The sequence below is a fragment of the Babylonia areolata genome, chromosome 26, assembly GCF_041734735.1.
Source record: "Babylonia areolata isolate BAREFJ2019XMU chromosome 26, ASM4173473v1, whole genome shotgun sequence".
Lineage (NCBI taxonomy): Eukaryota > Metazoa > Mollusca > Gastropoda > Neogastropoda > Buccinidae > Babylonia > Babylonia areolata.
The window spans coordinates 43,655,203-43,671,755 of NC_134901.1; the positions used below are offsets into that span (position 1 = coordinate 43,655,203).

The 16,553-nt window shown below is 44.5% G+C and overlaps 1 protein-coding gene across 2 annotated transcripts in view; it reads right to left on the minus strand.

The window, feature by feature from the left end:
• The window catches only part of LOC143300245 (conserved oligomeric Golgi complex subunit 7-like), a 38,380-nt gene that overhangs the window by 7,469 nt on the left and 14,358 nt on the right, over positions 1 to 16,553 (minus strand). The window contains exons 11-22 of one of the 2 annotated variants that reach the window (XM_076613833.1): positions 15,039 to 15,143; positions 13,501 to 13,659; positions 12,410 to 12,464; positions 10,845 to 10,975; positions 9,233 to 9,307; positions 7,985 to 8,050; positions 6,612 to 6,747; positions 4,019 to 4,121; positions 2,586 to 2,619; positions 2,420 to 2,489; positions 1,122 to 1,252; positions 135 to 218 (exon numbers count right to left, since the gene is read on the minus strand). In XM_076613833.1, the coding sequence (XP_076469948.1) occupies positions 135 to 218; positions 1,122 to 1,252; positions 2,420 to 2,489; positions 2,586 to 2,619; positions 4,019 to 4,121; positions 6,612 to 6,747; positions 7,985 to 8,050; positions 9,233 to 9,307; positions 10,845 to 10,975; positions 12,410 to 12,464; positions 13,501 to 13,659; positions 15,039 to 15,143 (1,149 nt within the window). Of the gene's footprint in view, positions 1 to 134; positions 219 to 1,121; positions 1,253 to 2,419; positions 2,524 to 2,585; positions 2,620 to 4,018; positions 4,122 to 6,611; positions 6,748 to 7,984; positions 8,051 to 9,232; positions 9,308 to 10,844; positions 10,976 to 12,409; positions 12,465 to 13,500; positions 13,660 to 15,038; positions 15,144 to 16,553 lie in introns of both variants that reach the window. The other variant, XM_076613832.1, reaches the window with a different exon arrangement.

Below are 16,553 nucleotides of genomic sequence, written 5' to 3' on the forward strand. Positions count from 1 at the left end.
AACTAAAAAAACTACCACCACCACAGCTACAGCTACAAACACAGGACAGTGACCTTACGACCCTGTAGACATGGACCTATGACAGCAGTCACAGTGACCTGAGACCTGCGGACAGTGACCTATGACCTGGTTACCTTGGTGATGTATTCCTGGGGCGCCAGGCTGAAGGAGGGCAGGTCAGAGGTCAGAGCCCCTCCTGCACTCTGCGACGTCCACACCTGTCACACACACACATCACAAGTCAACAAATATACATCACACACACACCACACACACATTACACATATATCGCACACACATATCACACATCACATATATCACACATATATCACACATCACAAATATACATCACACACATCTCATATATACATCACACATATACATCAGACATTACATACAATTATCACAAACATACATCACACACATCACGAATATACATCAGACATACATCATACATCACAAATATATGTCACACACATCACACATGTATAACATATCACAGACAGACAGACAGGCATATATATATATAGACACATTTTGTAGTATATGAGGGAATATGTGCACATGAATGGGATGGGCATGGTGTATTTATGTCCAAGCATTTGTGTTCAAGTGTGTGTGTGTGTGTGTGTGTGTGTGAGAGAGAGAGAGAGAGAGAGAGAGAGAGAGAGAGAGAGAGAGAGAGAGAGAATGCAATTGTGTATTTCATTATCACAATGTTCTTGTATATATATATATTCATTTTGTTGTTGTTGCTTTTATTTTGCTTGTTCTCTCTCTCTCTCTCTCTCTCTCTCTCTCTCTCTCTCTCTCTCTCTCTCTCACTTGCTCTCCTGTTTGTTTTTTTGTTTATGTTTCTTTTTTTTTTATGGGTTTTTTTTTCATTGATGGCTTGATGTAAAAAAAGCAATTGTTGCTTATTCAATTTACCATCATGAAATAAAATCTTGACTTGACATGACTTGACTTGACATGACTTGACTTGACACACACACTTCACAGAAAGACAGACAGACGTATTTGTAGACACACACACTTCACACACGTCATACAAATCATGCACAAGCACACCAATGCACACACACACACACACACACACACACACACACACACACACACACCTCCATGGTAGCCACATCGGCCAGGTAGTTTTTCAGCTGAGCGAAGACAATCTCAAAGGCCAGCTTGTGCACTTCTTCACTGAGGCGTCCCAGATCAGTCATCACCTCCGTTAGTACCGACGGTCTGTCACCTGTGACAGAGAGCGCACAAAACACGTCCAGTCGACTGTGACGTGAACACCGTTCTCTCCGTTATCACTGTCATCATCATCACCATCATTATTACCTCCATCAGTACCGACGGTCTGTCACCTATGTCAACATCATCACTATTCATGTCATCATTGTCACCTTTATCAGCAGCAGCAGCAACATCATCATCACTGTTGTCAATATCACTGTCATCATCATCACTGTCATCATCATCATCTTCATCATCATCATCATCACTGTCATCATTACTGTCATCATCATCATCACTGTCGTCATCATCATCATCATCATCATCATCATCACTGTCATCATCATCATCATCACTGTCATCATTATCATCATTGTCATCATCATCATCATCACTGTCATCATCATCATCACTGTCATCATCATCATCATCATCTTGTCATCACTGTCATCATCATCATCATCATTGTCATCATCATCATCATCACTGTCATCATCATCATCATCTTGTCATCACTGTCATCATCATCATCATCACAGTCATCATCATCATCATCATCATCATCTTGTCATTATCATCATCATCACAGTCATCATCATCATCATCATCACTGTCATCATCACCTCTGTCAGTACCGAGGGTCTGTCACCTATGTCATCGTCATCATTATTCATGTCATCATCATCATGATCACCATCATTCCTCTCCTTCTTCAATGTCATCATCATCCATCGACACTGCCACTGTCCTCATCATCGTCATCATTATCATCATCACCAGTTCTGTCAGCACTGAGGGTCTGTTGCTTGCATCACCACCACCACCATCATCAACATCATACACACACACACACACACACACACACAGACACACACACACACACACACACACTGTCACACACACACTGTCACACACACACAGTCACACACACACAGTCACACACACACACACACACACACACACACACAGTCACACACACACACACACAGTCACACACAGTCACACACACACACTGTCACACACACACAGTCACACACCCACACTGTCTCTCTCACACACACACACACACACACACACACACACACACAGTCACACACACACACCCACACACACACCCACACCAACACACACACACACACACCCACACCAACACACACACACACACACACACACACACCTTCCTCCAGCTGCATTACGAAGGACTCCAAGGCAGCCACATCATCTGTGTTGGTCAGGAACAGCGAGGCCTGGAATGTCAGGGTGTGCAGCTGGCTGTTCACCCTGTCACACATCATGACACATCACATCACACCGCATCATCTGTGTTGGTCAGGAACAGAGACCTGGAACGTCAGGGTGTGCAGCTGGCTGTTCACCCTGTCACACAAATCACGACACATCACATCACATCACATCACATCACAACACATCACACAGCATCACATCACATCACATCACATCATCTGTGTTGGTCAGGAACAGAGGCCTGGAATGTCAGGGTGTGCAGCTGGCTGTTCACCCTGTCACACATCACGACACATCACATCACATCACATCACACCACATCATCTGTGTTGGTCAGGAACAGTGAGGCCTGGAACGTCAGGGTGTGCAGCTGGCTGTTCACCCTGTCACACATAACACCGCATCACATCACATCACATCACATCACACCACACCACACCACATCACATCACATCACACCGCATCACATCACATCACACTGCATCATATCACACTGCATCACATCACACCACATCACACCACATCATCTGTGTTGGTCAGGAACAGTGAGGCCTGGAATGTCAGGGTGTGCAGCTGGCTGTTCACCCTGTGACACATCACACCGCATCACATCACACCACATCACACCACATCATCTGTGTTGGTCAGGAACAGTGAGGCCTGGAATGTCAGGGTGTGCAGCTGGCTGTTCACCCTGTGACACATCACACCGCATCACATCACACCGCATCACATCACATTACATCACATCACACCACACTGCGTCACATCACACCACACCGCATCATATCACACCACACCACACCACATCACACCCCATCACATCATACCACACCAAATCACATCACACGCTGTCACCGTTCACCCTGTGACATCACACCACATCACATCACACCGCATCACATCACACCACACCAAACCACACCACACAGTCACAGTTCACTCTGTGACACATCACATCACACCGAATCACATCACACCACACCACACATCACATCACACTGTCACTGTTCACTCTGTGACTTACTACACCACACCACATCTCACACCACATCACACCACATCACACCACACATCGCATCACACCACACACTGTCACTGTTCACTCTGTGACTTACTACACCACACCACACCACACCACCTCTCACATCACACCATGCCACCTCATACCACACCACATCACACCACACCACATCACATCACATCACACACTGTCACTGTTCACTCTCTGAAACTTTTTGATTTGGTCAGTGTGATGGGGGCTGGATGGACCGACAAAGGGACAGACAGAGGGGTGACTGACCGTTTGGTGTGGTCAGCGTGGGGAGGGGTGAGGGGGGCCAGGTTGTGCAGGATGGACCGACCGACCGACCGACCGACAGACAGACTGACCGACAGACAGACAGACAGAGGGGTGACTGACCGTTTGGCGTGGTCAGCATGGGGAGGGGTGAGGGGGGCCAGGGTGTGCAGGATGGACCGACAGAGAGACAGACAGACAGACAGACCGACAGACAGAGGGGTCACTGACCGTTTGGCGTGGTCAGCATGGGGAGGGGTGAGGGGGGCCAGGGTGTGCAGTATAGAGGAGATGAGCTGTTTGTCCAGGTCCTCTGTGTGCATCACCAGGAAACCTGCAGACGCAGCGTCACATACGTCATTGTGCACATAGTTATACACATCACTGTGCACATTGTTGTACACATCATTGTGCACATAGTTATACACATCACTGTACACATGTCCAGGTCTTCTGTGTGCATCACCAGGAAACCTGACATACACATCGTTATTCACATCACTGTACGCATCATTGAACACATCATTGTACGCATTGTTGTACATGTCGTTTTACAGATCACTGTACATGTTCTTTTACACATCGTTGAACACATCATTGTACACATCACCAGGAACCCTGACACACACACTGTTACACACAACATTGTACACATTGTATACATCATAATACACATCGCCAGAAACCTGACACACACATGACCACATCACTACACACATCATAATACACATCACCAGCATCCCAAAGTCCAATGCTGTAACCACCCAGTTGTTGTATCTGTCATATCGGAGAAAGAACATGATTATGTTCATGTCAGAGAATCAACATGATTGTGTTGCACATCTGTTAATCAGCATGATTATGTTCATTTCAGAGACATCTGTTAATCAACATGATTATGTTCATGTCAGAGAATCAACATGATTGTGTTGCACATCTGTTAATCAGCATGGTTATGTTCATGTCAGTGAATCAACATGATTGTGTTGTACATCTGTTAATCAGCATGATTATGTTCATGTCAGAGACATCTGTCAATCAACATGATTATGTTCATGTCAGTGTTTGTGTTGTACATCTGTTAATCAGCATGATTATATTCATGTCAGTGAATCAACATGATTGTGTTGTACATCTGTCAATCAACATGATTATGTTCATGTCAGTGAATCAACATGATTGTGTTGTACATCTGTTAATCAGCATGATTATGTTCATGTCAGAGAATCAACACGATTGTGTTGTACATCTATCAATCAACATGATTATGTTCATGTCAGTGTTTGTGTTGTACATCTGTTAATCAGCATGATTATATTCATGTCAGTGAATCAACACGATTGTGTTGCACATCTGTTCATCAACATGATTATGTTCATGTCAGTGAATCAACATGATTGTGTTGCACATCTGTTAATCAACATGATTATGTTCATGTCAGAGAATCAACATGATTGTGTTGTACATCTGTTAATCAACATGATTATGTTGTACATCTGTTAATCAACATGATTTTGTTCATGTCAGAGAATCAACATGATTGTGTTGCACATCTGTTAATCAACAAGATTATATTCATGTCAGTGAATCAATATGACTGTGTTGCACATCTGTTAATCAGCATGGTTATGTTCATGTCAGTGAATCAACATGATTGTGTTGTACATCTGTTAATCAACATGATTATGTTCATGTCAGAGAATCAACATGATTGTGTTGTACATCTGTTAATCAACATGATTATGTTCATGTCAGAGAATCAACATGATTGTGTTGCACATCTGTTAATCAACATGATTATGTTCATGTCAGAGAATCAACATGATTGTGTTGTACATCTGTTAATCAGCATGATTATGTTCATGTCAGTGAATCAACATGATTGTGTTGTACATCTGTTAATCAACATGATTATGTTCATGTCAGAGAATCAATATGACCGCACTGTACATTTGTTGATCAATATAAATGTGCCATGTCTGTGTCCACCCACCACAGGTGTAGATGATGCATCAACTTGATCAGTACAGTTGTATTCTACGTCTTTAAATCAACATACTGTGTCTACGTCAGTGAATCAATACAACTGTGCTGTACACCTGTTAATCAACGTGACAGTGCCATGTACATGTTCATCCACAACAGGTCTTGATGACACGTCAACATGATCAATATGGTTGTGTTGTGTGTCAGTGTACCAACATGACAGTGCCATGTATATGACCAGGTCTGCATGACACATCAACATGATCAATATGGTTGTGTTGTTTGTCAGTGAACCAACATGACTGTGCCATGTACATGACCAGGTCTGCATGACACATCAACATGATCAATATGGTTGTGTTGTATGTCAGTGTACCAACATGACAGTGCCATGTACATGACCAGGTCTGGATGACACAACATGATCAATATGGTTGTGTTGTTTGTCAGTGTACCAACATGACTGTGCCATGTACATGTCCATCCATCACAGATATGGATGACATGTCAACATGATCAATATGGTTGTGTTGTATGTCAGTGAACCAGCATGACAGTGCCATGTACATGCCCACCTACCACAGGTCTAGATGGCACATCAACATGATCAATATGGTTGTGTTGTTTGTCAGTGAACCAACATGACTGTGCCATGTACATGACCAGGTCTGCATGACACATCAACATGATCAATATGGCTGTGTTGTACATCAGTGAACCAACATGACAGTGCCATGTACATGCCCATCCATCACAGATCTGGATGACACATCAACATGATCAATATGGTTGTATGTCAGTGAACCAACATGACAGTGCCATGTACATGCCCACCCACCACAGGTCTGGATGATGCGCAGGGAGTGCTGGAAGTTGGACCAGTCCTCAGCCTCCTCGCTCTGCCCCACACGACACTTCTCCCCAATGTTCACCACCACGCGCCGCACCTCACGCGTGTACGTGCAGAAAAACGTCTGCTCACCAACATACCAACACAGTATGTCTCAGTTAATCTTCTTCTTCGTTTGTGGGCTCTAACTCCCACGTTCGCTCGTATGTGCACAAGTGGGCTTTTACGTGTACAACCGTTTGTCTCGGTTAATCGACGGGCGCAATAGCCGAGTGGTTAAAGCGTTGGACTTTCAATCTGAGGGTCCCGGGTTCAAATCACGGTGATGGCGCCTGTGGGTAAAGGGTGGAGATTTTTACGATCTCCCAGGTCAACATATGTGCAGACCTGCCAGTGCCTGAACCCCCTTCGTGTGTATATGCAAGCAGAAGATCAAATACGCACGTTAAAGATCCTGTAATCCATGTCAGCGTTCGGTGGGTTATGGAAACAAGAACATACCCAGCATGCACACCCCCGAAAACGGAGTATGGCTGCCTACATGGCGGGGTAAAAACGGTCATACACGTAAAATCCCACTCATGTGCATACGAGTGAACGTGGGAGTTGCAGCCCACAAACGCAGAAGAAGAAGAAGAAGAAGAAAAGACGCCTGACCTATGTAGAAACCCAACATGCTTGTCAGACCTGGAGACACTGGATAAAGCAACATGTGTTGACACGCTTATCATGTGTCAGCCAGACAAGATGAAATGGGAAATATTGTAACTGGCACAAATGCCTAACAGGCTACTGTCCATGAACAATTTTCATTCATTCATTCATCATCACTCTCCCTCCCTCTTCTGTTTTTTTTCTCTGATGGCTAGATGCAATGAAACATGTATAGTTATTCAACTTCCCTCGCTAAATAAATTTGTTAATGCTATCATTATTATCAACACTCTCTCTCAAATGCATGCACACACACACACACACACACACACACACACACACACACATACACACGAACACATACAAACACTAATACACACACAAGAACACACACACACACACACACACACACACACACACACACACAAACACAGACAAACACACAAGAACACACACATACACACAAGAACACAAACACACACACACACACACACACACACACACACACACACACACACACACACAAACACACAAGAACACACACATACACACAAGAATACAAACACACTCACACACACACACACACACACACACACACACACACATACACACACACACACACACACACACACACACACACACACACACACACAAGAACACACACATACACACACACACACACACACAAACACACACACACACCACACCTTAAATGCTTCCAGCAGGCCCAGGAAACAGAAGCCATTGGTGAGCTGTCGACACCGTTCACTGGACTGAAATGAAACCCAGTTGTCATCGTCATCATCATCATCATCATCATCACTAATGACCTCCTCCATCATTGTCATCACTGTTACCATGCCAACAACCAACACCTCCAACAGCCCAGTCAGCTGTTTCAGACAACTGGTAAAGAAGGGAAGTCAAACAGTTTTCATTCATTTTCATTTTCGCCATCGACGACCCCTCGCCATCGCACTCTGTTCTGGGCTGTTCTGGCCATTCCAGTCCAGTTGGTCCCTTGCTGCTTCAGCTCTGCCTCGAGGTCTCGCCTCCAGCTGTTGCGAGGCCAGCCTCTCTTCCTCTTTCCCTGCGGGTTCCAGGTCAGGGCTTGGCGTGTGATGCTGGACGCTAGCTTCCTGAGGGTGTGTCCAATCCAGCCCCACTTCCTCTGCAGTATCTGCTTGGCCACTGGTTCCTGTCCCGCTCGCTCCCACAGATCGTTTCGGATCTTCTCCTGCCATCGGATCTTGTAGATGCGCCTCAGACAGGTGTTGAAGAATGTCTGAATCTTCTGCTGCATCATCTGTGTTGTCCGCCATGTCTCGCATCCGTAGAGCAGAACTGACTTCACATTGGAGTTGAAGATGCGGAGTTTGGTTTTCATACCGATTACTCCAGATGCCCAGATGTTCTTGAGCATGATGAAAGCTGTCAAACAGTTTTCAATAGCACAAAAAGAACTTTTTTCCTCCACGCTGCTAGCCAGGCACCAGCAGTCAACCTCCTTTCAACAGGCGTCACATGGTGTCTTTGGAATACCTCTACTTCACTGGAAAAAACAAACTGTAAACGGTGCCGTAATGGCTGCTTTATTTCTTACTGCAAACATACTTGTTTCTTTTTCGTGTGACTGAATGCTTTCAAAGTGATCTGCACTGAGTGTGCTCTCTGGAAAGACAAACAGAGAGACAGAAACAGACAGACAGACAGACAGACAGGCAGGCGGACAGACAGGTAGGCAGACAGACAGGCAGATAGACAGACAGACAGACAGACAGGCGCATAGGCAGACAGACAGACAGGCACATAGGCGGACAGACAGGCACACAGGTAGACAGATATGCAGGCAGGCACACAGGAATACAGACAGACAGGCAGACATACAGACAGACAAGCAGACAGGCAGAAAGGCCGACAGACAGACACAGACAGACAGACAGACAGGTAATCACCGTGTTGGCAGCACTGAACACCTTGCTGACAGATTCCGCCAACAGCTGGACAGTGTCAAAGATTTCCTCATGGTCCTGGGAACACACACACACACACACACACACATACAATCAAAAATATACTTGTGTGCAGCAATTTTGTAATTCTGTGTGCATCCAGCTTCTCTCTATAAGTGACAAAATTGAACTGTCTCTATCAGTAACAATACTGAACTATGTATCGGTGACAATACTGAACTGTTTGTATCAGTGACAATACTGAACTATGTATCGGTGACAATACTGAACTGTTTGTATCAGTGACAATACTAAACTACGTATCAGTGACAATACTGAACTGTTTTAATCGGTGACAATACTAAACTATGTATCAAAGGCAAAACTGAACTGTTTGTATCAGTGACAATACTGAACTATGTATCGGTGACAATACTAAACTGTTTGCATCAGTGACAATATTGTACTATGTATAGGAGACAATACTGAACTGTTTGTATCGGTGACAATACTAAACTATGTATCGGTGACAATACTAAACTGTTTGTATCGGTGACAATACTGACCTATGCATCGGTGACAATACTGAACTATGTATCGGTGACAATACTGAACTGTTTGTATCAGTGACAATACTGAACTATGTATCGGTGACAATACTGAACTGTTTGTATCGGTGACAATACTGAACTATGTTTCGGTGACAATACTGAACTGTTTGTATCAGTAACAATACTGAACTGTTTGTATCGGTGACAATACTGAACTATGTATCAGTGACAATACTGAACTGTTTGTATCGGTGACAATACTGAACTATGTATCGGTGACAATGCAGAACTGTTTGTATCACTAACAATACTGAACTATGTATCGTTGACAATACTCAGCTGTCTGTATTGGTGACAATACTGATTATGTCAACAGGACCATGCCTTGAAATAAAATGAACTTCAATATTCATCTCCATTTTGTTTCTGCAACAAGATGATGCTGGCAGCTATGAAAATGATGATGATGATCTTGATGATCATGACTAATGACAATGATGATGATGATAATCAAGCTAATGATAATGATGGTGATGATGATAACGGCAATGATGCTGATGACACTGACAATGATGATGACGACGACTAATGATTATGATGATGATTATGATGGTGATGATGATGAATGACAATGATGATGACGACGACTAATGATTATGATGATGATTATGATGAAGATGATGAGAACTATGATGAAGAAGATGACGATAACGATGACAACTAACAACAATGATGATGAAGATGATGACAAATATGTTGATGAAGATAGATAACAATGACAACCAACTACGACAATGATGATGAAGATGATGAGAAATATGTTCATGACGATGATAACAATGACAACCAACTACGACAACGATGATGAAGATGATGACAAATATGTTGATGAAGATAGATAACAATGACAACCAACTACGACAACGATGATGAAGATGATGAGAAATATGTTCGTGACGATGATGAATGTCAAGGACTAACGACGATGATGACTCAAGATGATAACGCTGGTGCCGATGACCACGCTGACGATGACAACGAGGAAGAGGAAGAGGACTACAGACCAGAGGGATGTTGTCCAGCTGTTTCCCCAGAGCCACTTCCTCAAACACCTTGTACTTCACCAGGTAGGGGCGGTACGGCTGGTACACGGCCAGCAACAGCTGCTCCAGGCTGGTCGCTTCCGCCAGGCCGTCTGTGTGTCAGTCATGGTACACGTCGTTCACAGTGTACACGCTTCACATTGTACGCATCACATCCGCTGTACACACTGCATGTTGTACACATCACATCCACTGTACACACCGCGCGTTGTACACATCACATCCACTGTACACGTCACACGTTGTACACATCACATCGACTGTACACACTACACGTTGTACACATCACATCCATTGTACACACTTGTTGTACACATCACATTCATTGTACACACCACATGTTGTACACATCCACTGTACACATCACACGTTGTACACATCACATCCACCGTACACACCACATGTTGTACACATCACATCCACTGTACACACCACATGCTGTACACATCACATTCATTGTACACACCACACGTTGTACAAATCACACATTGTACACACCACACATTGTACACATCACATCCACTGTACACACCACACATTGTACACACCATTGTACACACCACACATTGTACACACGTTGCACACATCACATCCACTGTACATGGCCAGCAACAGCTGTTTTAGGCTGGTTGCTTCAGCCAGGCCATCTGTGTGTCACCCATGGTACACGTCACTTACACTGTACACACTACACATTGTACGTATCACATCCATTGTACACACCACACGTTGTACACATCACATCCACTGTACACACCACACATTGTAAACATCACATCCATTGTACACTGGCCAGCAACAGCTGTTTTAGGCTGGACGCTTCAGCCAGGCCATCTGTGTGTCACCCATGGTACACATCATTCACATTGTACACATCACACGCTGTACACACTACACACTGTACGCATCACACATTGTACACACCACACATTGTACACATCACATCTATGTAAATTCAAAAAAATGTTTTATTTTAGAAAGTTGATACACCTACCCCAACACAGTTTACAAAAAGCAGTGATACATAAAGGTAAATCATTTATACAGATGGAAAACAAACCAGCCCCAACACAGAACACTGAGGAACACCGTATTCAACAGGTAAGAGACAAGATTCTTTTCCATTAATTGTCACTAGTTGTTTCCTATCAAATAAAAATGAGCACTAAAGAAAGATAGACAGAGAGAGTAGAGAGAGAGGTGGCAGGGGGATTGGCAGAGACAGAGAGGGGCAGAGGGGGGCAGAGACAGAGAGAGGGGGGCAGAGAGAGAGAGGGGGCACAGAGAGAGAGCGGGGCACAGAGAGAGAGAAAGATAGAGACAGAGAGAGAGGGGGGGGGGGAGGAGGTGGCAGAGAGAGAGAGGGGGGCAGAGAGAGAGAGGGGGGCACAGAGAGAGAGGGGGGCACAGAGAGAAATAAAGATAGACAGAGAGACACAGAGAGAGAGAGGGGGGTAGGAGGTGGCAGAGAGAGAGAGAGGGGCACAGAGAGAGAGACAGAATGAGACAGAGAGCGAGAGACTTACCGTTCATACAGGCCTCTACAGCAGTCTCTATGCTTTTGGCAAAGCGCTCTGTGATCTGTGACACACACACAATCAAGCCGTGATGTTCATGACAGGTTCGTCACGCACCACACATGGCGTCATGTCACTTTACAACATACAAAGATTTTTCTTATTCCAGTTTCAAGAAAACATCAAAACATGCAGCCAGATCTAAATTAGCTTCACTACATCTGATAGGGGACAAAATACAGAGCATAAACCCAATATGTCAGTCAGGCCTTGATACCCTACCATATATATATATATATATATATATATATATATATATATATATATATAACATTAGCCTAAAATGAAATAACTCAACAAAATAAACAGATAAGCAAGCATATTGAAATATGATAAAAAAAAAAATTTTTTTTAAAGATACAAAAGGCAAATGGTGCGCGCAGGCACACACACACATGTGCACACACACGCATGCGTGCACCCAACCACACACACACACACACACAGAAATGTAAGGCATGTGCACAAAACAGAAAAGAAAGAAAGCCAGATGACAGATCAACAACAAGGTACCATGCTTCCAGCAGGGTTGGCAGGGTGTGACAGACAGACAGACAGATGGACAGACAGACGGACGGGCAGATGGACAGACAGACGGACAGACGGACAAATGAACAGACAAACGGACAGGCAGACAGATGGACAAATGAACAGACAGACGGACAGGCAGACAGGTGAACAGACAGACGGACAGGCAGACAGACGGACAGATGGACGGACAGACAGACAGATGGACAGACAGACAGATGGACAGATGGACAGAGAGACAGACAGACGGACAGATGGACAGACAGACAGACAGACAGATGGACAGACAGGCAGGCAGGCAGACAGACAGATGGACAGACAGACAGACAGACAGATGGACAGGCAGGCAGGCAGACAGACGGACAGATGGACAAACAGAGACAGATGGACAGACGGACAGGCAGACAGACAGACGGACAGATGGACAGACAGACAGACAGATGGACAGACAGACAAACAGACAGATGGACAGACAGACAGACAGACAGACAGACAGACAGACAGACAGACACCTGTTTGAGTTCCAGCAGGGCCGGCAGGGTGTCTCCACTGTGCTGCAGGTGAGAGGCGAAGCAGGTGGACAGCGAGGGGTCAAGGGTCAGGAGGGTGTCCGTCAGCATGTCCACGATCACCGGCACTGGCTCCTTGAACACTGACGACGTCCACATCATCTGTCGTCATACAGACACCACATCATCACTTCGTCATCTGTCATAGTCATCGCATCGTAGTCACCACATTGTCTGTCATCATAGATCTGTTAATCATAGTTACCACATCATCAGTCATCACACACACACACACCACATCATCACCACATCATCAGTCATCACACACACACACACCACATCATCACCACATCATCTGGCATCATACAGACACCACGTCATCATACAGGCACCTCATCATCACATCATCTGTATTAGTCAACACATTATCACCACATCATCTGTCATTGTAGATCTGTCATCATAGTTACCACATCATCTATCATCATACAGACACCACATCATCTGTCATCATAAAGACACCACATCATCACCACATCATCCGTCATCATAAAGACACCACATCATCTGTCATCATAAAGACACCACATCATCACCACACCATCAGCTGTCATACAAACACCACATCATCTGTCATCATACAGACACCACATCATCTGTCATCATACAGACACCACATCATCTGTCATCATAAAGACACCACATCATCTGTCATCATACAGACACCACATCATCTGTCATCATAAAGACACCACATCATCACCACATCATCTGTCATCATACAGACACCACATCATCACCACATCATCTGTCATCACATAGTCACCACATCATCATCACATCATCTGTCATCATACAGACACCACATCATCTGTCATCATAAAGACACCACATCACCACCACATCATATGTCATCATAAAGACACCACATCATCACCACATCATCTGTCATCATACAGGCACCACATCATCTGTCATCATACAGACACCACATCATCACCACATCATCTGTCATCATACAGACACCACATCATCACCACATCATCTGTCATCATACAGACACTCCTGTGTAAAGATATGGAGGTGGGTGTTACCTGTAATGCCAGATGTTGTGTCACCCCCCCTCCATCCCCCTCCCCAATTCCCCCCTGTGTAAAGACATGGAGGTGAGTGTTACCTGTAATGCCAGATGTTGTGTCACCCCCCCTACACTCCTCCCATCCCCCTCCCCAACCCCCCCTGTGTAAAGACATGGAGGTGGGTGTTACCTGTAATGCCAGATGTTGTGTCACCCCCCCCTCCCACCCCCCTCCCCAACCCCCCCTGTGTAAAGACATGGAGGTGGGCGTTACCTGTAATGCCAGATGTTGTGTCACCCCCCCTCCCCCCTACCCCCCTCCCCAACCCCCCCTGTGTAAAGACATGGAGGCGAGTGTTACCTGTAATGCCAGATGTTGTGTCACCCCCCCACCCCCTCCCGCCCCACCCCCCAATCCCCCTCCCCAATTCCCCCTGTGTAAAGACACGGAGGTGGGGGTTACCTGCATGTGCCAGGTGGACAGCAGAAGGTCGTAGAGCTCTGTCAGGTGCTCGGCCACGCTGCCCTCTGTCTCACTGATCGTCCGCCATGACTGCAGCAGCTGGCTCTGTGACACACACCACACCACCTTCATCAGCAGGAGGCACTCTCTCTCACACACACGCGCACACGCACACACACACTCACACACACACTCACACACACACGCACGCACACACACACACACACACACACACGCACACACGCACACACGCACACACACACACTCACACACACAAACACAAACACTTATGCATACCTTGTAACACTTGTGAAAGTACCAATGTAAAACTAGTGGATGTACTGTGCACTACCTTGTAACACTTGTGGTAATACTGTATGCTACTTTGTAACACTTGAAGAAGTACCAATATAAAACTAGTGGATGTACTGTACGTTGTGACGCTTGAAGAACCAATGTAAAACTGGTGGTAATACTGTGCATTAGCTTGTGACACTTGTGGAAGTACCAATGTAAAACTGTGGTAATACTGTACGTACTTTGTAACCAATGTAAAACTTGTGGTAGTACTGTGCATTACCTTGTGATGCTTGTGGAAGTACCAATGTAAAACTAGTGGATGTACTGTACATTATCTTGTGACACTTGTGGTAGTACTGTGCATTACCTTGTGATGCTTGTGGAAGTACCAATGTAAAACTAGTGGATGTACTGTACATTATCTTGTAAAACTTGTGGAAGTACTGTGCATTACCTTGTGATGCTTGTGGAGGTACCAATGTAAAACTTGTGGAAGTACTGTGCATTACCTTGTAACACTTGTGAAAGTACCAAAGAAAAACTAGTGGATGCACTGTACATTATCTTGTAAAACTTGTGGTAGTACTGTACGTTACTTTGTAACACTTGAGGAAGTACCAATGTAAAACTTGTGGTAGTACTGTACGTTGTGACGCTTTAAGTACCAATGTAAAACTCGTGGTAATACTGTGCATTTGCTTGTGACACTTGTAGAAGTACCAATGTAAAACTTGTGGTAGTACTGTACATTACCTTGTAACACTTGTGGAAGTACAAATGTAAAACTGTGGTAATACTGTACGTAACCTTGTAACACTTGTGGAAGTACCAATGTAAAACTAGTGGATGTACTGTACATTATCTTGTAAAACTTGTCGTAGTACCAATGTAAAACTTGTGGTAGTACTGTACATTACCTTGTAACACTTGTGGAAGTACAAATGTAAAACTGTGGTAGTACTGTACATTACCTTGTAACACTTGTGGAAGTACAAATGTAAAACTGTGGTAATACTGTACGTAACCTTGTAACACTTGTGGAAGTACCAATGTAAAACTAGTGGATGTACTGTACATTATCTTGTAAAACTGGTGGTAGTACTGTGCATTACTTTGTAACACTTGAGGAAGTACCAATGTAAAACTTGTGGTAGTACTGTACGTTACCTTGTAACACTTGTGGAAGTACTGACTACATGTTACCTTGTAACACTT